This window comes from Lutjanus erythropterus, chromosome 2 (genome assembly GCF_056507025.1).
Source record: "Lutjanus erythropterus isolate fLutEry1 chromosome 2, fLutEry1.hap2, whole genome shotgun sequence".
In the NCBI taxonomy this organism is placed as follows: Eukaryota; Metazoa; Chordata; class Actinopteri; order Lutjaniformes; family Lutjanidae; genus Lutjanus; species Lutjanus erythropterus.
In genome coordinates, this window is record NC_139318.1 from 22,917,121 (window position 1) to 22,939,424 (window position 22,304).

Genomic DNA, 22,304 nt, shown 5'->3' on the forward strand with positions numbered 1-22,304 from the left:
GGCTGTGATCCTGAGGCACAAGGAAAAACAGGATAAGTCTCCAGGATTAGTTTTATGAGGAAAAAACACAGGGTAAACATTAATCCAATATTCAAGGCCCTGAAGCATCACACTACCACACTGCTGAAACAATGATCTGACGAAGACTAAAGAGAAGCACTGGGATTTTCTATTGCAGGGTCGATTGATGGATGAGTCTCAGGTGTGCAGCAGGAAACAGGTGAGTTTAATGAAACCTAATCAGGGAACCAAGAGAGAGAGGGAGGAACCACACCCACCACACAAACAGAGAGAGACAGACGGGGAGGAGAAACACAAGGGAAAAAAGAGAAAACAATACAGGGAAAAACAGAAAATAACTGATGGCACAGCAATGGCCATGACATATACATTTATTCTGTGTTGTTCTTTCACATAACTAAATAGAAGTGTAAAAAAAAAAGGAGGGGGATCTCCACCAGGCAACAGGTGGTAAAGCACCTATTGCAATGCCACCAGAACTGCCAGATGCAACCAGCAGACATTTGTGAAGTTCTGATAATATTGACATGACCCTGGTATACATTGTCCTGAGCTGAAACAAGATTTCAAACTGAAGCAGTTGGCAGGGGTGGAAGTAATTAATTACAAATACTCAAATTACTGTAATTAAGTAGTGTTTTGGGGTACTTGTACTTTTATGAGTAGATTTTCAAGTCTGTACTTTTACTTGTACTTAAGTATTCATTATGCCATGTAATGGCACTTTTAAAATCATAGTTGAGTACTGAGTACAATTTGAATTCATATCCAGACCTTTTATCTGCATTTTTGTAGCCAATAAAGTGTTTTGGTAGCAAAAAAGCCAATGAAAACCAGGACATATGGACAAAAAACAAAACAAAACAAAAGTATATTTAATGACTGATCTTTAATTGATTTTTCATTAAGAATTTAACCAGTTAAAAATGTATTCATGGATATTTAATCACTAGTCGTAGCAGTAACTGCACCTCATCATGTTCTGTCTGCTGGAGACATTTGCTGATTAAGGAAATAAAAACTTGGAATGAGAGAAAAAAAAGACAAAAAAAACAGCCAATCAAAGTGGGGTGGGGGTGGGGGGGTGGAGTATGGGATGGACACAAGGTCACAGTGATCTTGACCTTTAACCAACAAAATCTAATCAGTAATACATAAAAGGGGGACATAAGAGGGGACATAAAATTAGCAGTAAACAAGCTCCAGGTTCATTGATCACGCATTCACATACGCACACACACACACACACGCAAGCAATTGAAAACTGAAAATAATTTCTCTAAATCACTCCACAGGATTCAGAGCATAATTCATATTGGATTTTTTTTGTTGGTTTGGCCCAGAACAGGGGGACTCTACAGTAATTAAACTACCCAGAACAGTAGTGGTACTAAAGGGCAATCATCATCCTGCTCCCATCAGGCAGGAGATACAGAACTATCCTCTGCTGTACCACCAGACTGAAGAGCAGCTTCTTCCCTCAATCTCTTCCCTCAGACTGTAAGACTGCTTAATTCATCTTCAGCACTCCAACTTATAAATTAGTTTGTTCTATGTTTTATTTATCTCAACAATAAATCCCAATCAATCAATCTATCACTTGATCAAAGAGAGAGCCACAATCAACTGTTACAGTTTGTAGTTATTTATATTATTAAAAATAGTGGTGAGAGTTTACTGTTGCAGTGCCCAGATGTAATTTTGGACAATTAAGTTTATTGTTAAACTATAAAATAGCCTGCTTCCATTACGTCTTTACCACAACTGTTTGACAACCTAATTTGAGGGATTTTGATATTGTTTTGCTGTTGTTGTTGTTTTTTTCCTCCTGAATATCATTATTGGCATTGGTTCCAAAACTCCTGTATTGTTTTTTATTATTATTATTATTATTATTATTATTATTATTATTATTATTATTATTATTATTATTATCATTTTTTATGAAAGTCATTTGCACTATCGTGCACTGCTGTGGAGCCCCCAGAAACAAAAGATTCTTACTGCGGCTTTTAAGTAGACTAAAAGCTATGTCTGTATAAGTAACAGTGAATGTAAGAACACAGCTGCACAATAAATCAAAAACACAACTACTACTCAGTCTATCCGTGATAGTGCTGTTTGTCTCTGTACGTGGTGGAGTGATGGGCTTGCTGGTTAATATGCAGATTCCTGGTTCATGTAAGGCCACTCGCTGCAGCCACATTTGGGATGTAACCGGAAATTGTTTGGAGCTGGAGGTAAACGCTGCCGGGAGATGCTGCCGTCATAAACAGTCAGATGAAAATACAGAATAACCTCAGTGGAACGGCCCTGACAGGGACAGGTAACGCTACTGTTACTCACAGAACCGCACAACTTTAAAAGTACTGTTATAGTTGGCTGCCTGTGCTGTGTTGTTAAAGTTAGCTTCAAGGCTTCAGGGAGCGCTAGCTAGCTAGCTAACCCCTAGCTGGCTAGCCGTAGCATTAGGGAGGCGGTGGGTGCCATAGCAACCGTTGGGAAACATTGACTGTGGCTAGCTAGCTAAAATAGTTCAAGCTAACGTTGGTTTGTTATGCTGTCGTTAAACAAGACGCCACAGAGGCTTGAACGTCCAATTTAGCGCCAGTCAGCCAATTAATGTCACAAATCGACGCCATCTATCGCCCATATTAACGAGCTATAACTTTGCTCCAGGCTTATAGTAAGCTGCCGAGCACGTCAGTGTTGTAAGGTTGTAGTGCTGAGTTTAGCTAACTTAGCTAACGGTAATTTCCATCACATGCAATAAGCTAACGTTAGCCACCAAGGCCGATCCGTAAACTTAGATTACCTCTACGCCACGGTTATGTAAACGTCAAAGTAAACGCTATCTTTCCTTATTGTGATCCGTGTTTCAGACTGCTATGTCTCAGAAGAACCTAACGTTAGGTTAATTTAGCATTAAAAGCCTAACAGTTACTTTATTCATGTTGTCATGGGTCAACCTCATTGTAACTGAGTCAATCAGCTGATCTGAGGCTGCTAAGGTTTACTTAGCTGCTACTTAACTGCTTTCCAGTACTATTAAACTAGCTACATTAGCTAAAGTAATCTTGAACACATTTATTGGTAGCGGTAGGCGCAAATGTTCCAATTAACTATAGATGGAGTTGAGAATATACGGGCTTACTTTAATTGCACCGCCAAGTTAAAGATAGTTTGTTTGCATCTACGATAGCTTTTCAATTTTTGGTAATTGAAAGTGATATAATTGGTGAATTGGCACGTCAAGTTACATGTGATGTTGAATTGAACCTCTCTTTGTAAGAACTGTGTGCTGTCCTGTTATAAATGGTGGTTGCAGTGTGGGAGTAATCACATGGTTAATATGTGAGTTATGTTTGAGTGAACAGGGCCTCATTACAGAAATTTAAGTCTGAAATCCTGTCATATCTCAGTTTAGGATGATATATAGGAATTTTGGCATAACAGAAATATATTTCTTAACTACCTTAAGGAAAAATCTTAGTTTAGGATAGGAATTTAGATATTACAGAGCTGTCCTAACACAGGAATATCTTCAATTAGGAACCCTAAATTAGGATGGCATAGTCCCTGTCCTAAATTCAACATAACAGCCAAAATTGGCAACAGCACTGTTGTTTAGTCTGTATGGTAATGACAATGGAGATGGGAAACAACAAAATACTGAAATATTGTGAGTTAAAGGCTTACAAACCCCGCTACAGGGCTACAATCGGGAGTGAGGCACTTTTAAAGTTAAGATGCGATGTGAGGTCGTAGATAGGATAGGATACAGCCGTGAGTTTAGGAATCGCTTCTGTAACTGTAAGATAGGAATTTTCTTATCATTGAAACTTAAGATAAGACAAGCAGTTAGGATTGTTTCTGTAATGAGGTCCCTGGTGTCTGAATGAATGTGTGTGTGTGAGAGAGATAATTAAGTTTAATCTTAACTTCAGACATAACTGTCATTTTAGTATTCAGCTTCAACTAGTATGGATGTTGATGACTGCAATGGCCGGTCTTACATATCAGGTAGGACTCTTATTTTATCATCACAGATATACTTAACTTCAAAGACTGTCATGTTGTTCAAATGACAGATCTTGCTTTTACTTCCTTTTTGGTTGCAGCTAGTGGAGACTCCTCGATGGAAAGAGAGTTTTCTGGGGCTCTTGGAGGTCCAACAGTGAGCACCCCAAACAGCAAGGAGACGTCTCCTAGTCGTTCCCTCAGTGGTCAGTGAGAAAATAACCATGAATCTTAATTATTTCACAAGTTTCTTGTTAATTAGATCCTAAAATATAATGGGGCATATCACAATAATATTTAATCTCACTGTGATATGTGAAATGTTTTGAAAGGTATGCAAACATTTATATGACTGTTTTATCATTCAGATTACACTTAATGCATCTAATAATATAAATTTCAGATTTAGTGACTGAGGCAGCCCTACTCTCATCACATTTATCACTGAAGTTTGGAAAGATGCTTTTTATTATCGTATTTAAGGCCTTCTTTGTGTTTGCTCTTGTCCCTCTATAGCCAACTCCATTAAAGTGGAGCTATACAGTGATGAAGATCCAGGTCGCAGCACTGAAGATGAAAGAGGGGAGCGGGTAGAGGAAGGAGGGGCAGAGCAGGGATCTGAGGCTGTTGGAGGCTACAGGGAACCCACCAATCCTGACATCATACCAACTGGAGCCACCAGAATGCCAAATGGAAAGCTCAAATGTGACATTTGTGGAATGATTTGCATCGGGCCCAATGTTCTCATGGTGCACAAACGCAGCCATACAGGTGATTAAAACATATGGTGTATAGTATCACAGATCAGTTTAATTCAGGTTACGCCCTATCTGTGTGAAAACATACATTCAGTTTGCTTTTTGTCAAAGACATTCTGTTACATATCTACTGCACACATTTCTTGTATGTTGACACAAGTACAGAAAAAAAACTCTGCGGATGAATCTGTGTGCAAGAGCAAGAACAGTTTTGTATTCTTATCCTAAACCTCTTCTGCTTTTTTGAATTTTGTTAGTACAAGTGTTCAGATTGGTTTCACCAGCCCCCCTTAACAGGACAAATGTGATTCAGCCTCGTTCCTGAGATTTCATGATGAGCACAATTGATGTCCCTGACATTGGCATGTAAGGCTAACTGTTCTCCTGTTCCAGAAAACTTTCAAACTGCTGTATGAAATCAGCAAAGAAAGATAAAAAGTTAAGCAGGGTCAGTAATCGTATTAGACTAACTATTTGAAAATATTTATAACGCAGCTGTAATGACATCAATGCAAAAACAGTCATCATTAAGGGGGAGTCCTACAGACACTGAAGAATTGAGTCAATATTCCCTAATGTTACTGTTTTACACAACTTCAGACTACGCCAAATATATTTTAAAAAAATCTGTCTAAAGGCACTTTTTTAGTTCCTGGCTGGGAAAATTTGATTTCTTTTTGCACGAGGCCCAATGTGCCAGACACTATAGATGTACTTTAAAAAGTTGGATTGACAGAAGGGAGGAAAAAAGTGATTCATAGATGCACTATGATTCTCTCTTGAAAAGTCAATAATTGGAAATTTCAAAACCCAGTTCTTGATCGCTGGGTTTTAAATTTTTTTGTAAGACCAGGCTGTATGTTCTTTAGGGCTGAATCAAACGAATGTAAACATAACGAAACATAACGAATGTAATCGAGTAGGTCGATTATGCCCTTTACCCAGGCTACTTCTTGACTTTTGATGTAGATGACTGAACATGCACAACTGAAGATGGATATTACCCAACTGCCACTCCCTGGTTTAAAAGCAAGTGTATGGAAGCATTTTGGCTTTTATGAAGTTGAATGGAAAAGGGACCTGGACAATAGCCTCACTGTCTGCAAGTTGCGTTTAATTAAACTAATCATGGATCATTCTAAAAATTGTGATTTAAAAGTAGCAAGTAGTCACACAGTGAGATAAAATAAATAATGTATGGAAAAAGTTTTCATGCATAAAAAGGCATAGATAATTATTTTAGAATTGCATCGTAGCCCTCTGAATTGGAATGGATCACGAGGTGCCAAGAGATTCCCACCCCTGGTTGACAGGTTTGATCTATCTCCAGGTGAGCGGCCATTCCAGTGTAACCAGTGTGGTGCCTCCTTCACTCAAAAGGGTAACCTGCTCCGCCACATCAAGCTGCACTCAGGGGAGAAGCCTTTTAAATGTCCCTTCTGCAGCTACGCCTGTCGAAGACGAGATGCACTCACTGGCCACCTTCGCACTCATGCAGGTAGGACAGATTCAAACCTGATAAGTGGTTTATTTTTTATTTTTAGATAGTGTACAATAGAGTAATAATGCTATCCTCCCACTTTGTCCCCAGTGTCCTCTCCAACTGTTGGGAAGCCATATAAGTGCAGTTATTGTGGCCGTAGTTACAAGCAGCAGAGCACCCTGGAGGAGCACCGTGAGCGCTGCCACAGCTACTTACAGAGTCTGGAGTCACAGCAGCCGTCCAGTGCGCAGAATACAGGTGCAGTTTAATGGCATGGAGATGATATGTCAGAAGTAAACAGTTTCTCAGATAATATGATAACCTACATCACAATGTGGTTGTAAACATGAATTTCCAAGGAGGACAGTAGTAGGGTCTTATGTAGAGATGCTGTCTACCTCCTTTACAAGGTAATGCACACAACCTCTCACCTAGTTTCTTTTCTATCTCAACGTTAGATTCAACTGAAAACTAGCATACAACTTAAAACATTTGGGATAAATGCTGTCTAGGTAATAAGAAACCACAAAAAAATAACATTATAATTTGTTTGTACTCTGCAGGAGAGGAGATGAGAGAGCTAGAGTTTATACCAGACTCTCTACTGCAACCCTCCTCAGACAAGATGGCATTTATTGATCGGCTGGCCAACAGCATCACCAAACGCAAGAGATCCACACCACAAAAATTTGTAGGTGAGCATTTGGTCTCAGTGTGGACAGGCTGTGGATAATGTAACAGCAGAATTAACTGTGAATCAGATACCACATACAATAGTACTGATGTTTTTGTTGTAGTGATGTGACCACCGGCTTTCACAGTTTTATGTATTCAAGCTGTAAGTCTTGCCATAGATTCAAATCAACTGTCACAGTGAAACAAGAACTTCTGTGTTTTATTTTGATGATTTTTTATTAGAATTGCACATAGGTGATGCAGGAGAGTTGTGGTCTATACAACCCTGATTCCAAAAAAGTTGGGACGCTGTATAAAACAGGAATAGAAACAGGATGCAGTCATTTGCAAATGAACTGTGTTTACCAACAACAGTTATATGAAGCATTCCAGAGCTCATGTATTAATACCCTGTTATATAATTGTGTGTTTCCCCAAGGTGGCAAGCTTTGCCCCATTCTTGCTAGGGAACATCTGAACCCTTTAGGATGTCCCTTTCATGTTTAATCATGATACTTTCACCTTTTACCAGCTGACCTGTTTACATGTGAAATACGTACTATGAAGCAAACTCAATACAGCCAGGCTGTCTTTGCATGAGCTGGCATGACAAATCCTAAAACCCCAGTCAGAGGTAACATGTATCAACTCACTTTGTTAACCCACATTTTCTTCTTCGGGCTCTTCACATGAAAGAGGGTGAGTGCGTCATTAAACTCCTCTTCTGCACTAAATGAATCAATCAAGTGCTGCCCACTTCAGTCAAGAGGAACAAATTATTATAATGGAGAGCAATGAAGGATTATGTATTTATAAATATTTTTAAAGGCAAAAACAACACTGTTACTACAAATAAGGCAGCAGAGCATCACTGTCAGAAAATTACTCATCAACTCAATGCACTGTCAGTGCCTCTGGTTTATTTTTCTAACCTAATCTTTGCACCTTGTATTTGATATAGCGTATTTAAATGTGATACTCAAGAACTGCATTTATGTCTGACACTGTCCTATAATGAAGGATACGAGGAAATCACTTAAGTTTTTGGCCAAATTTAAGTGAAACAAATTTAATTGATAGAATATTAATTGCGATAATAATACCAATAGTCTAATCAATTTTCTAGCCACTATTCGTAAAAACATCATCCACAGTGGTTTATAGTTACTACATTATTTTTTTTGTGTACGGATGATCTGCTGTGTACAATTTTAGTGTTAATATGACCTGAAGCAAACAGGAAAAAAATAGAAAATAAAATTAGTGGTATTACTAATGTACAACTCAGCACCTTTTCATATAGATAATGTCTTCCCTCTTTGTCTCCGATAGAGAATAATATCAGGAAACAAATGAGTTAAACAGTGGCACTTTTTACAACTGATTTAATCAAATCGGTCCAGAGCAGGTACATTACCTGATGCAAGTTATGTGTTCAGCAAGTTACCATGGTAGTGTAACCAGGTTAAATGAGAAACACCTTGGTGACATTAAAAAATCTGGCTTTAAGCCCAAAACGCACTGCAAGCTTCATTTGACGTGCATCAAATGAAGCTTCCATGGCACACTGCTGCCTTCAGATTTAAAATTCCAACACCATAGAAACAGCAGTATTTTAGGAAAAGGTCGCTACTTATATGCATGTTTTTATTTCTTTAGTATTATTATTGTTAGTAATAGTTTATATCTTTTATAAAATATTGTCCCCTGAAGGGAAAAATCCTCACTTTTTTCAGGTCCGTCTATATAATGACTAAACCGTGTGCGATATTCATGTTTTTGTATTAAGAAAGCTAGATAATTTACATAAGTGTCTTTCAGTTTACATCAGTGACGATGTATTAGACCACAGCAGACAGCAAACTGAACACTGATACACATTAAGGAGATGAAGAGGGAGAGACAGCATCTGGACTCTTCATCATGATTTATAATAATGCAGCAAAGGGACAGACGTTTCCTGGAGGAGACGCACGTCTGTTTGTTTGTTACTGACACTTATATTTTAGTCATGGAACTGTTCAGTAACATCAGGATTTATCATAAAAAAAAGCTTTGTATTAGTTGGCACTTCACACACACTCCCTCTCCCTCCTCTCTGCTGTCTCTCTCTCCTCCGTAGTTATGGTTAATCGGCGGGGAATAATGAAGTATTTAAAAGTACACTTCAACTGCAGCTGCAGAAAAAAAGTCCTGGTCCTCATTTGACACTCCAAAATCAAAACAAGTTTGGAGTGCGAGCGTCAAGGCAGTTTGACGCATGTCAAGATGCTTTCAGTGCATGTTCTGTCATTTAGAACAGTGGGTGTACTTCATGCAAGTATCAGGCGCCTTTAGTGTGTTTTGGGCTTTAGACTCAACATACCTCACTAAGCCATTAATTTTGTTTCATAGTGCATCCCTCAAGTGTGTTGAAATGTGATGCTAGCATCAAATTCAGAATAAGCACATAGATAAAAAAAATCAACAAAGTTGATGAGGTGAAACATTAAATATGTAGTATTTGTATTGTGTTCAATTTAGTATGTCAAAAAGGATTTTATACAGCATCCCAGCTTTTCTGGACTGAGGATTGTACAACACTGTATACAGCCTCAGGACAAGCAGTGTCATTTAACATTTTATAAGCAAACATGACAAAACCACCATAATTGAGAAGCACATTGACTCCACATGCTGGATTTTTTCCTCCTTTTGTCCTGCAACCCTGACTGGAGGAACAGATTGTATAACTGAGTTATATAAATGAAATCCTTTTAACATTTTAGAAAGGAAATTGAATCAAAACTTGATTTTGAATCAGACCAAATCATAGCTTCCAACCTGATTATGGCATCAAGAATGAATCCAAAAAGTCTGGAAGGCAGTCATTTGCCTGGGCAAAATGCCTGCCCATATAAAATTGTTACTTCTTCCGCAGACTTTCATAGTTCAGTATCATAAGATGTTGTTTCTCTATTGCAGGACAGAAGCACATACGCCTCAACCTTGCAGATGCCCCTTATGAGCTCAGTGCAGGTTTGGATAAAGACAGGGAGATGCATGCAGGCGACCTCGAAGCTCCGCACTTTACTGGTCTGGGAGGAGAATACGCCGGTGTAGCAGGTAATGGAGGAGGGGTATCAGACACACTGAGGCCTCTACACCTCCCCACCACTCACCCTTCTTGTTTATCAGAACTCAGGCCCATCCACAGCTCCATCCACACCCCGGTCGCTCTGGGCCCAAGGCTGGATTGTACAGGGACCGGAGCTGGGCTGGGAGGTGCGGGTGTAGGCGGGAGGGAGGCTGCAGAGGGTCATGAAGACCTGCCTGCCGGTCGTAGCCACGCACCCTCACCAAGCAATGGTTGCCAGGACTCCACGGACACAGAGAGCATGCCAGATGAGCCGTGCAACAGTACTGCACCGACTCAAAACCTGCACAGTAACAACGGTCATCATCTCCTCCACTCCAACAACCATCACTCGGCGGCTCCTCCCACTGCACACCACAGGAGCCGGGACAGACACAGTCCCAGCCACGCCAAAGACAGGGAGTTGGAAAGAGAGGATGGAGGCCACTCAGCCCTCCCACCTCCTGCCCTCGCGCCAACTCCCAGCTCACCTACAGCGCCCTCCTCCACCTCTAGGGAGGCTTTTCGTGTTGTAGACGGGGAGGGGCGAGCTGTGCGCTCTTTCCGTTGCGAGCACTGCCGTGTGCTCTTCCTAGACCACGTCATGTTTACCATCCACATGGGCTGCCACGGTTTTCGCCAGCCTTTTGAGTGTAACATCTGTGGCCACCGCAGCCAGGACCGCTATGAATTTTCTTCACACATCGTCCGTGGGGAGCACATCCTTGACTGAAGAGAAAGGGTGGACATCCTGCTTCACCTAGAGCTATTTTTACACTGAGACAAGGACCTGGCTGCGTTTGGTCTGCACATGAGTTAGAGGAGACACTGATGACATGAAACTTACATGAATATTTAAAACAGGCACTAGTACCATTAACATGTACCAGCATGTATGTTTCTTAAATTCTAATAGTGGTCCTTATTATTTTCAATGCACTTTGAACAATGAATCCATTTAAAATGCACTTTTAATTAAATGTATTCTAAAGTAGATGAAGAGCCGATGCACTTTTTCACCCACAGATGTGCCTTGCTCCAGAATTCAGGATTCAAACCTGATGCACAAATTGTGGTAGACAAATCTGACTCTAGTCCTTATCCTGAAAACTTTCCCTGCCTGTGCACTTTAACAGAGACAAACTTCTTAAAAGCTTAATGTGAAGTTTATAGGCTGACCTACAATGGAATCTGTAGAGGTCTTAAATGGATAGTTCAAATTATTTAATATGAGCTTGTGTGAGTTATTTTTCCATAGTCAGTGTATTACCTGCAGTAGATGGCAGTCGGAAGACACCCCTAGTTTGAAGAAGAAGAGAGGAGTACCAGCACGGAAGCTACGCAAACAGCAACAAAAGCTATTTTAGCCACATACAAAAGGTCCACCTAAAAAATTCTGTTGGTTTATATCAAGAATATTTTCAGCACTTGACCTTACCATGGGAAACTAATGGGAAACCACCATTATATAAGCCAGTTAATAGCCAGTTATGATTTTCTGCAAACCAACCAAACTCCTGTTTTTTTAAGATGTGCCTTTTATTTAGTTGCTTAAATTGTGTTTTGCTGCTGACCATCCACAGCAGTACATTGCTAAGCTTTCATGCTGGTACTCCTCTCTACTTCTCCAAACTGGGGGTGTGTTGACTGCCATCTACTGTAGGTAATTAACTATCAGTAAGTACCTCATACAATCCCACTTCAGATAATCCAAACTATCCTTTTAATGCCTTGTTCGAAAAGCACTCATTCAATAAAATTATACTGTTCTGTTCTGCAAAGATTTTTCCAACTTGAGGTTGATTCTGTACAATAGATTTTTATAATGAGAAGTGAAGTGCAGACCAAACTCAGATGCCAGGTCCAAGTCAAATAGATGTGTTTGAGGGGTTGTCCGTGAATTAGAACTGCACTTTTGTTTTTAACGGGGTTGGGGTGGGCAGATCTGTGTGTGTGTGTGTGTGTGTGTGTGTGTGTGTATGAGTGCGTGTGAGAGAGAGAACATGAGAGACGCTGTGTGTTTTTTGGAAGTAAATTGATTAAGTAAAGTGGAAAATGAAGGCCTTTGTGTGAATGCCGTGTGGGCAGTGTATGAAATGTTTTGTTTTTCTTTCCTATGACTGCTTTTGTTGCACTGATACCTGCCAGAATACTATGATTATATTAAACTATTTTATGGAATACATTAATGACCTGCACATTTCTGTCAAAATGTGAGAAAAATTAATGAAAGTTTTTTTTCTCACTAGGAAAGGAGTACAAGTATCACTGCCACAATCTTAGAGATTACTAAAAAGGTTAAGGTCTTTACAAGTCTTTAACATGTTCCCTTTCATAACTACATAAAACAGCAAACCAACACTAATCTATTTATGCTATATTTAAAACTTATTTTGGTGTTATCTCTCATTGTACTGTGCCTTTCTTCACCCTGACCACACGTTGTTGACCAGACTGAAGGACGTAAACAAACAACTGTCATATCTTAAAACAGATCATTGTGGGTGATTTTAGAGATCATGAATTAAAACATAACTCCCTTACTCAAGTTGTGTTCCAGACACTACAGCTTTGCACAATATTTATATGCTCCAGTACAAAAAAAATAGCATTAATTCGTTGGCAAAAAAACAGTTCTGCTAATTTATCAAAGACTGAATGTGCATGGCATTAGGCACATGCTGCTATGTCGTGAATGAGTGCAGTGTGGAGGGGCAGTTACTACCGTCCTCACAGGTTAAATCCAAAAACATGTTACATTCAATTTTATTTGAACACATTTCAGTCCACAAAGTCACTGGTGTCACAATAGAGTGAAACAGGTGTTTATTTCAAACATCATGTTTGTCAGTTGTGATCTGTAATAAATTCTCCTGTCTTATAATATGATAATATGGTGCAGAAATGAAATGTGTGTCAAGAGAAATGCCAGTTAAAAGAGACATGTTCCCTCTTGATTCTGTCTGTTCAAACAATAGATATAGTTGTCGTAGTCACTCTTTGTTAATATTTAACTTTATACACTTTAAGCACAATCATTTTTACTGTCCAGCTAACATTAAAGCTGAGGCAAGCAGTTTATTTTTGCCGTCAACAGGCAAAAGTTTCATAAAACAACCTGTAAGCATAATGTAAATCATGTGGTCTGAGAGAAAACTAGAGTTCTGCTCCTATTCTTGGTGCTGCTTTCAGGCTTCATCTATCCTGTGATGGGAGACTTTGACTAATCACAGGTTGGTAAGATAGTTGATTGTTGAGTCTTATTCCGAAAATGTAAGTATTTCACAACCTGGGAATGAGACTCAGCAATCAACTACCTTCCTCCAGAGCTGCCTACCCCAGCTTTAAGCCTAGATTACAGAACTGGGCACAAAAATACATACAACATTTGTGAATGAGATTTATCTCCATGCTCTCCATTATAAATGGGCACAAAAGTAAATTTTCATAGATCCATTTATATCCAAAAAGGCTGCAAAAGAAGTCTAAAGTTGTCTAAATCTTCAGATTTTGAGCCTATTAATTCTTGCTCATTGAACAAGTTTTTCCCATATATTTAACATAACTGGTATTTTGACATCATTTCATAAATGTTTGGATTATTTTACGGCATCAAGAAATTTTGCTTTTCAGAAGTCTTTTGCAGTCTAACAGAAAGCACTGAACCATTTAAGGCTTTTCATGGTTGTGAATGGTTCCTTGGTTCTGTTATATACTGATCTCTATCCTGTATGGAATCTCACATTTTTTAAGGTAGAGTTCACCCCCAATTAAAAGAAACACAGAAACACATATTTTTACTTGTCAGTGGTGCTATTTATTTGTCTAGATAGTTTTGGTGTGAGTTTTGGCGATATCAACGTTAGAGATGTCTGTGTTCTCTTGAATATGATGGAACTAGGCGGCACTCAGCTTCTGGTACTTTAAACACCAAAAAAAAGTTTATTTGAAAAACTCAACAGCAATGTCTCCTTCCAGAAATCACAACCCGGGTTACTCAAGACAATTCACAGATCTTGTGAACAGTTTCATGTCGGAACTACTATGTTTCTACAGTAGAAACAAATATTTCTGCTGCTCTTTCTACTGTTTAGCCCAACAAGCTGATTGCTATGTAGTCCCATTACGTTTAAGAGTGGGCAGACATCTCTACAGCTGCTATCTCCAAAAACTCTGCAACTCACACCAAAACAATATAGATGGATCAATAACCAGAGGGGAAATATGTATTTTTGATTTTGGGGTGAACTGTTCCTTTAAGTTGTGGTCTAGATGTACAGAATCTCTGAAATACTGTTTTGATGAAGAGGAGAAAGAAAAAAAAAAAAGTACTTGGTTTTCATATTATTTTTAGATCACCATGAGTGTGGTTCTGTATAGCACCAAATAATGGTTCCCCCATGGCCGAGCCAAAGAACCACTACTTCCTACTGTTAAGCACTTTTTCCTCTTACAGTGGCAAAAATAGTTAAAGTAAATGAATATATTTGTACATACTGTATGCTTTAGGAAGAAGCTGCAAGATAATATTTCTCTCTTTTCATTTCTGTCAGTCGAACCTTGTAGATGTTAAAATGGTCTGTTTTTTTTCCAGGAGTTATCTCCACTTAGTTTTGCAGAAGACATTTAGGAAATATAAATGTAGGGTTTCCCTTTCAAAATAAATATTGTAAATGCTTACCTCAATTTACTCCTGATTTAAGAATTCCTTCTTAAAATGGATCTACATTTATTTTGATAGATGGTTAAGCTTTGGTGCATATTGCTGTTTGAGATTTAAAAGGGAAGAAGGTCAGTTGTCACAGAGACAGTGCACTGTGGTGATCTTCTCACCAGAAACCCGCAAACTTAAATAGGTGGTTAAATTTTTACTCTTCCAAAGTTGGAGTTTTGTATAATAATCAAATTATCTTGCCTTAATGTAAGAGTAGAGACTGTTAAGTCATGCTGAGACAGAAGTTTTTTGCAAATCGAGTCACAGAATCTTGAAATTGAGTTTCTTATAACCTAATCTAGAAAACAGTGACAGTGTGACTTAAATGTAAATGATTCGACACCAAAGTTGTCATGTCCGTTTCCATAGGCAAAAAATGCTTTGACCAATTGATTACATCTTACTGCACTGTGTATATTTTGATTTAGTTAACAATGTCTATCTCCCTAAAAGCCCAGCTGTGATTCCTCTCCTGTTGGTGTGATTTCTGTGTGGTAGATTTTACTATTGTGCCTTTGGCTTGAGGTCCTCTGCATTTTTTCTCTCAACAGATAAAATTCTTACATGTTAAGTTTAAACCTTGGTTTGCCAATTGTCTGTGGTGCAAGTTCTGCACATTACAAAAGCCTTCACATTATTTTGTCCAACTTTGAAAATGTTATTCAACATCTGTAGAACACACCTAAAACCTGAACCAGTTTAATTTTTACTACAACCCCGATTTAAAGAAAAAAAAAAAAAAATTAATGCAACATAAGACATAAGTAAAAACAGAATGCAATGATTTACAGATTGGTTTCAACCTATATTCATTTGAATACAGTACAAAGAGAAGATATCTACTGTTCAAACTGATAAACATAATTGTTTTTTGAAAATATACACTTATTCTGAATGATATATAATCTTTTCTTTTAATAATACTGTTAGCATTTGGGAATTGAGGGCACATTTTTTTTAAATTTTGAAAGTTAAATTTTCTCCCATTCTTACTTGATATAATTTCAGGTGTTCAACAGTCCAAGGTCTTCAGACATCTAATCTTTTTTTTTTTTTGCTTCATAATACACTACACATAATCAATGGGAGACAGGTTTGGACTGCAGGAGAGCCAGTGTAGTACCTGAACTCTTTTACTGTGAAGCCACGCTGTTGAAACACATGTAAAATGTGTCTCGACATTGTCTTCCTGAAATAAGCAGGGACGCCCTTGAAAAAGACGTCTGTATGGCAGCATATGTTGCTCTAAAATCTGGATGGTCCTTTCCCTCTTTAGTGTGGAGGACACAACGCCCATGATTTCTGAAAACAAGTCTTTAGACCACAGAACACTTAACTACTTTGCATCAGTCCATCTCAGATGAACTCAGGCCCCAGAGAGGTCTGCAGCGTGTCTGGATGTTGATGTGACTTTTACTTTGCATGGCAGAGTCTTGCATTTGTAGATGCGACAAACTGTTAACTGAAAACAGTTTTCAGAAGTGGCCCTGAACCTGTGTGGTATTATCCTTTATAAAATCATGACGTTTTGGTGCTTTTTTTATGCCATGCCACGTGAGAGGTCAAAGGTCGCAGGCATTCTGTGTTGATTTTTGGCCTAGCTTCAAGTTACTTAGAGATTTTTCTTGATTTTTTTGAATCTTATAATGGTATGGAGGTGAAAACATTGCAGTTGTGTCTTGAGAATTGTTCTTAAACTGTTGGACTTTCTGCCCTTGCAGTTTTACAAAGTGGTGAATCTCACCCCATCCATGCCTGTGAATGGCTGAGCTTTTTGAGGATGCCCCCTTCATAATCATACTAAATAACCTATAATAATAACTTTCTCTTTTGTCGCTCCTGTCCCAACCTTTTAGGTAAGTGTTGCAGGCATCAACTTCAGCATGAGTATTTATTTACAAAGACAAATCAAGTTTATCACTTTGTAGGTATTTGTATTGTATTCAATTGAATATAATTCAAAAAACAATTTGCAAATTTTTTTTAAAAAAATCGGGGTTCCACCAGTTGAACATAGATTCATCAAAGAACAAAAGGATTTTGTAAATGTGGACTGTTAGGAGCCAAAGAACTAACTAAACATCATGTGTAAAACTTCCTGTACACCTGAACCCTCAGCCGTTTTCTTGACCTTGAGTGTGACAACTGTTGCACAACTTTAAGTTGTTTTTTTGTTTTTTTTAAAAAAAAGCTTACTTAGCTAATACTCCACAGTATTTGTATCTTTAAGTTCAAAGTTCTTCAAAGAATGAACAAATTCAGCCCACTTTCCCATTCACATGTTCAGAGTTTGGGTAAATTTTTTTTATCAATGTGTACAAAAACTAGATAGTAATGTGTTTCTTACCCTGATGCATGTAGTACCAATGCCACTTCCTCCAAAACCATCTAGGTTTTTAGTCATACAGACAACCAAATAAACTGTCTACTCCACAATTTAAGAATATACTTCAGAAAACTACTTTTGTGGTATTTTGTGTTTAAATGTTTTCCTTGCACTGTTTGTTCCCTTCAGTTCTCTTTGTTAAACTCCACACTCCTGTAAATGGTCCGATATCGCTTTAAATAACTGCAGAGCCTTTTTAAATGTATCGTATGTAATTATGCATTTGCATAATTTGATCTTAAACTACTGTAAGTTTTGTACTGTAAGAAAGTCTATTCCAAATAAAATATTTGACAGGCCTGTCTTTCCTAAAACTACAACACAGTTAGTGAATAGGATTCCTACACCTTTTCCTAAGTCAAATCCAAACACTTTCAATGTTTATTCAAGCTTTTCCAGCACCTTACGGACATGGTAAATTAGATATTTATACATATTATAATGTTCCAACCCTTCAACAACCTAATCAAATTCAAATTATTTGTTTATCCAAAATAAATTTGTTGTTTAAGTGATGCGATTATAATTTCAAGCACTACATACAAAATCCAAGCACTTTTCAAAAGTTGAAAACACTACATTAAAATTCAAGTGTATTCCAAGGATTTCCAGCACCCATCTGAACCCTGTAAGAATAATGAGCTTCACACATTCAAGTTTTTGTAAAGATTTTTCCAATTTATTTTTCAAGTGTACAGCATCTTCAAATTCTGCTTTACATGGGCTTCTGTTGAGCTCTTGGTGCACCAGCCTGTAAAAATAAAAAATGCAAATTTAGAATAATATTTGATCAACCTTTATCACTGATAGTGATGTGACTTGTTAAACACTGGTGTAACAAATAACAGTTAAGGCTGCATTGTGTTCAGGTGTTTCTTTCAACATACTGCTTACTAACTCATTTAAAAAGTTGACAAACCCATCATTAATATTAGTTACATCTGTTCTTTTCCTGCTATGCTTTGAAATAATTTTCTAGACTGTAAATCTTCACTGATCAGATCTGACAGGAGACATAGTACACTGCTATAAATGGTACTCACAGCAGGCCTGAATCTGGGTGGTGGTGTGCGGTCTTTCCTGGCCTCACAGGAGCGGTTCCTCACCACCTTGCTGTGGATGGCACAGCTGACACAGTAGTGCAGCTTCACATAGAGCTTGGGCAGAACGTAAGCTGCGGAGTGAGCACAGTGGGGAGAAGGCACTGATGAGGAGACGCTACCAGGATCAAAATACTAAAGACATCTTGTGATGATGCTGCATGATGTGACAATCAAAGCAAGTACACTCACAGTCAAAGACACTGGCCTCTGTGATATCCCTCACGGCCGCCGCCTCCACTATGTTCCTGATGACAAACTTCTTGATGGCCTTGTCCTTGGGGACACAACGGGCACAGTTGGTGCAGCGGATGGGCTGCACGTGCCCACGGCCCTTCTTAGCACGACCGTTATTCCTTCTCTTCTTGGTCTGTAAAGCAGTTATCACAGTTGGAAACATACAAATTACCGTCTGACAACTACACTTCGGCACCAAACCACAATATTAACATAGTGTGGCATCAGTCTTGTCAATTTAAGACATTCAGGAAAGGTTCCTGCCAGCTTGTGTTTACACATTTGAGTAGTTGAACTCCTACGGTTATAACAACAAAGGTTTGTAGAAAAACACGTTTACAGCACACATCAAAACACTATTGTGTCGATATCTATGGCCTAACTATATAATTAATTTTTCCACATCTCAATCTAGTGGAGCACAATTAAATTATTGCAATATGGCCAATTGTAAGATCCATATCTCCAAAGCTGCATTTCTTTGATTAAGGGAAAAATGTGACCAAACAGCATTATAATCGAGTACTGTAGTGCTGAAGAGATGACCTGGCCTAAAAATCTTGTTCACTAAATGTAAGAAAATGTACAGGTACAGAACAACAAATGACACATTATGATTAAAAAAAATTCTGTAAAAACAAAGAAAAAACTGACAATTATTCCAACTAATTGATAGTTATATTGGAATCTGATTTAACCATATATTGTAGCACTAGTTTAAACATTTAACATTTGAGTAGTTAACTTCTTCAGTTAAAACAAAGATTTGTAGTAGGGCTGAACAATTAACCGATATATCGTACTTGCAATATGGCCAAGTGCAATATCAAAATTGTGGGGTCTGCATGGTAAAATGTGTCATAACATTAAATGAAGTATTGGGCTGCTACAAGGATGCCCTGGCCTAAATGACATTCTTCAAGCATAAGGAAACATGCTTGTTTGGTACAGGCAGGAGGGAGAAAAAAGTAAATTACAGTTCCCACTATAATTATGATTATATTGCATATCATATTGCAATTTGGCAAAATTCTCTCAACATGAGTATTTTAATACATCTTTCTGCTCTAGGTTGTAGAACAACGTGTCAAAACATGTCAAAGCAGCGTTGTAGTGATATCCTTGCAGAACTTAATTATACAAGTTATTAAACAGCGATTGTCATTTTTACTGACCACTGAGACTTCCTCCACTGTTTTTCCACATGCTTTGAAATTACATAAATGAACAATTTAGGTAATTAACTCATAAAATTGTTATACTCCTGAACTATTACTATAATAACTTTGAATACTGCCCTTTCAACATACAGTACTAGAATTGGCAGTTCAAGACTTCAAAAGACAAACTTCACTGCAATACAGTTCACAATACCAATGCAAAATATGGATAATTTGAAGTGTTTCATCAGTATTTGTTAGTGACTGATATTAGTTTTTGTGAATTCTCTACACCCAGCTTTTATATAGCTCATCAAATGCATGAGATGACAGCGGTGTCTCGAACCGGCTGCTACAGCAATACAGCCCTTAAAGAGGAGCACTTTTAAATGATACCATTTTATTTAATTGGATCATTACTACACATCCTTAAGGCAAACTAAGATGTACTGAATCTAGGTCTCACCGTTTCTCCGCACATACATCAGTAGCATTACTCTTTCCTAGTTCACAGAACACATGCACAAAACGGTTAGCATGCTAATAGCTAGCATTAGGCCCAGACTAATTTTTTTTATCACACCGAGTGACATCCAGTGACTGTTTCCTGCACTGTGGCTTAACTATATGATTAAAAAACGAAATAAGGAAAATCTATGTGTGATTTTTCGAATTAAATGCAAGTTTATTCCGATTTCGCCACACGGTCGACGGTGAAACACACTCACCATGTTGCACGGGAAGCTGGAAAGAGGACCGGAAGAGGTTGAACCGCGAGAAGTAGTGTTCTTTCCGCTCCGCCCTCCAAATATTTTTATTCAAAAAAGCTCGCCCATGCCCCATTTTATTTTATGTATTTTATTAAATTATGTGTTGTATCAGTAGTTTAAACAACGTACAAATTAAAAACAGAATTTCCAAAAAAAACTAAAACCAAATAATATTTTATTCGCGGAGGGATATCAGTGTACTTAAGATTTGTCAAAGCGTCACCAGAGTGAGCGGAGTTCTCAGGTTCTGCAATACTCCGCACGAAAAAAGCAGTTCCCCCGAGCAACCATTTACTCCAGCTTTCTAGGTAAAATCAACAGGATAGATCATAGACTGTTTATCAAATCAAATCAGATAGTATGTTTTTTTCTTTTCTTGTGCTCTCCTTTTAACAAGTTTTGTACATGTTAGTTATTTAATATAGATAAACGGAGGGAAAAATCATGACCGAGAAGAAATTAAAATATTATGAATATAAGGGATATTGTTATGGCTGTGACTGAAATGTGATTTAAAAAAAATAATCAACCTGCTGTGTGTTATTGGTCACCTATGTTTCACTTTGGCAGATGATTTCCTTTTTCATTCATGTTTGAATTGTACACACAAGTAGGAGACAGTATTTATAGCTGAATTTTGTGAACGTTACATTGCAGCCAGTCATTTTTACAAAGGATGCTGTAACATTTATTTTTAAAAATATTTTTTCCTACTTTTGAGGCAGCTATTCATTTTAACTACAATGTATTTAGTAAATTCAGTTGCAGACTTGAGTCAGATAACCTGAGTAAGTTTAACTTTGTAGTAATATAGTTGTTAATATGGACGTATCACAGAAGTCCATAAAACCATGGAAGTTCCACAAAAAAATTAAACAGAAATTATATCACTGCAATTAATAAACTACGTAACTCAACTGAGATTTTCATTCATTGTGGGAATCAAAGGCTGCCTGGATGGTAGAAAAAAACTTCATGGGTATGTCTTCTAAAATGCTGGAAGTCATCTATGTAACTGGTAGTATTTAGAACACACATTCAAAAACTGTGGTAGCCTTTTAAATATATTTTACATTTGCACAATAGGATTCTAGAAGTACAATACTAGAGTTTCTTCAAACAGCTACATTCAGCTTCAGGTTGTTCAGTGGAACGGCGCTGTGTTGGATCCTGTGTGCTGTTTCCCGTGGGTACAAATACTATCCACTGTGTCTTCCTTCTTTAAGAGACCAGTTGATTGCCATACAACAGAAAGTTTATCTATTTGGAGGATATGACTTCAAACATTTCTAGGTACAATAGAATACTCAATTTGACTACAGATTTTTACAAATGGGAACAGACTTCTTTGTTCCAACCCTTCTAACTTGAGTCTCTGATATCTCCTTCTTCTGTTAGGCTACAGAGATGCACTGTGAATCCAGTGCTAGATCACGGTTTAGCACCTGTGGCATCAGGTGTAAAAGGTTCTGTGGAGTTGCAGTAAAGCCTCAGATCATCAGATGACTGTGACAACGTAGAGCTCAAGAGACATACAATAAGGAACAGCTGCATTAGATGCAGACAAGCAGGTGTAATCTCCCAGAAGAATCTGTAACCAGTCAGCATTACAGCTAATTTATTCAGTTATTTTTTCAGAGTTTCCTGTTGGTCTTCCTCTGTAATGGGAGGCAGAGTCTAAGTTCAGTCCTTCAGATAATGTCCCCATCATCTTTTGGTAGTCATGTTTCTATATAAGGCTGAGTGGTACCTTTGTAAATTGCTTACCCTTTACAGAGTTATTCTTTGCACAAGCTGCTATTCAATACATTCACATACAAAACATGCAAAGAAAATGTCAGTCAAGTGTTCTGCAGGCTGTTCTA

General features: G+C 38.0%; 2 protein-coding genes across 4 annotated transcripts; one reads left to right on the forward strand and one right to left on the reverse strand.

The window, feature by feature from the left end:
* The first annotated feature begins 2,116 nt into the window (after positions 1 to 2,116).
* Positions 2,117 to 11,507, forward strand: LOC146331578 (zinc finger protein Eos-like). 3 transcript variants are annotated; one of them, XM_084733229.1, is made up of 9 exons: positions 2,117 to 2,347; positions 3,987 to 4,044; positions 4,143 to 4,247; positions 4,558 to 4,812; positions 6,130 to 6,297; positions 6,391 to 6,540; positions 6,846 to 6,977; positions 9,922 to 10,062; positions 10,135 to 11,507. In XM_084733229.1, the coding sequence occupies exons 2-9, from the start codon at positions 4,005 to 4,007 to the stop codon at positions 10,803 to 10,805; spliced, it is 1,662 nt and encodes a 553-aa protein (XP_084589355.1). In that variant the 5' UTR covers positions 2,117 to 2,347; positions 3,987 to 4,004; the 3' UTR covers positions 10,806 to 11,507. The 3 variants fall into 3 exon arrangements, with proteins under 3 accessions (XP_084589355.1, XP_084589363.1, XP_084589351.1); XM_084733225.1 differs by having other exon boundaries at positions 2,119 to 2,347; positions 9,922 to 11,507; XM_084733237.1 differs by lacking the exon at positions 6,846 to 6,977 and having other exon boundaries at positions 2,118 to 2,347; positions 9,922 to 11,507.
* Positions 11,508 to 17,829: 6,322 nt separating this feature from the next.
* LOC146331579 (small ribosomal subunit protein eS26) lies at positions 17,830 to 20,543 on the reverse strand. Its single transcript, XM_084733251.1, has 4 exons — positions 20,398 to 20,543; positions 18,465 to 18,642; positions 18,216 to 18,346; positions 17,830 to 17,923 (listed from the first exon to the last, which is right to left on the reverse strand). The coding sequence occupies exons 1-4, from the start codon at positions 20,398 to 20,400 to the stop codon at positions 17,888 to 17,890; spliced, it is 348 nt and encodes a 115-aa protein (XP_084589377.1). The 5' UTR covers positions 20,401 to 20,543; the 3' UTR covers positions 17,830 to 17,887.
* Positions 20,544 to 22,304: the final 1,761 nt, after the last annotated feature.

Excerpts from the sequence above, each read along its gene's own strand:
- LOC146331578 (XM_084733225.1), top strand. The coding sequence starts at position 4,005 with ATGGATGTTGATGACTGCAATGGCCGGTCTTACATATCAG. Across the intron at positions 6,298-6,390 it reads CCACCTTCGCACTCATGCAG|TGTCCTCTCCAACTGTTGGG; the intron begins GTAGGACAGATT and ends CTTTGTCCCCAG. Across the intron at positions 6,978-9,921 it reads CACACCACAAAAATTTGTAG|GACAGAAGCACATACGCCTC; the intron begins GTGAGCATTTGG and ends TCTCTATTGCAG.
- LOC146331579 (XM_084733251.1), bottom strand. Across the intron at positions 18,347-18,464 it reads AGAGGCCAGTGTCTTTGACT|CTTACGTTCTGCCCAAGCTC; the intron begins GTGAGTGTACTT and ends CTCACTCCGCAG. Across the intron at positions 17,924-18,215 it reads CACCCAGATTCAGGCCTGCT|GCTGGTGCACCAAGAGCTCA; the intron begins GTGAGTACCATT and ends TTATTTTTACAG.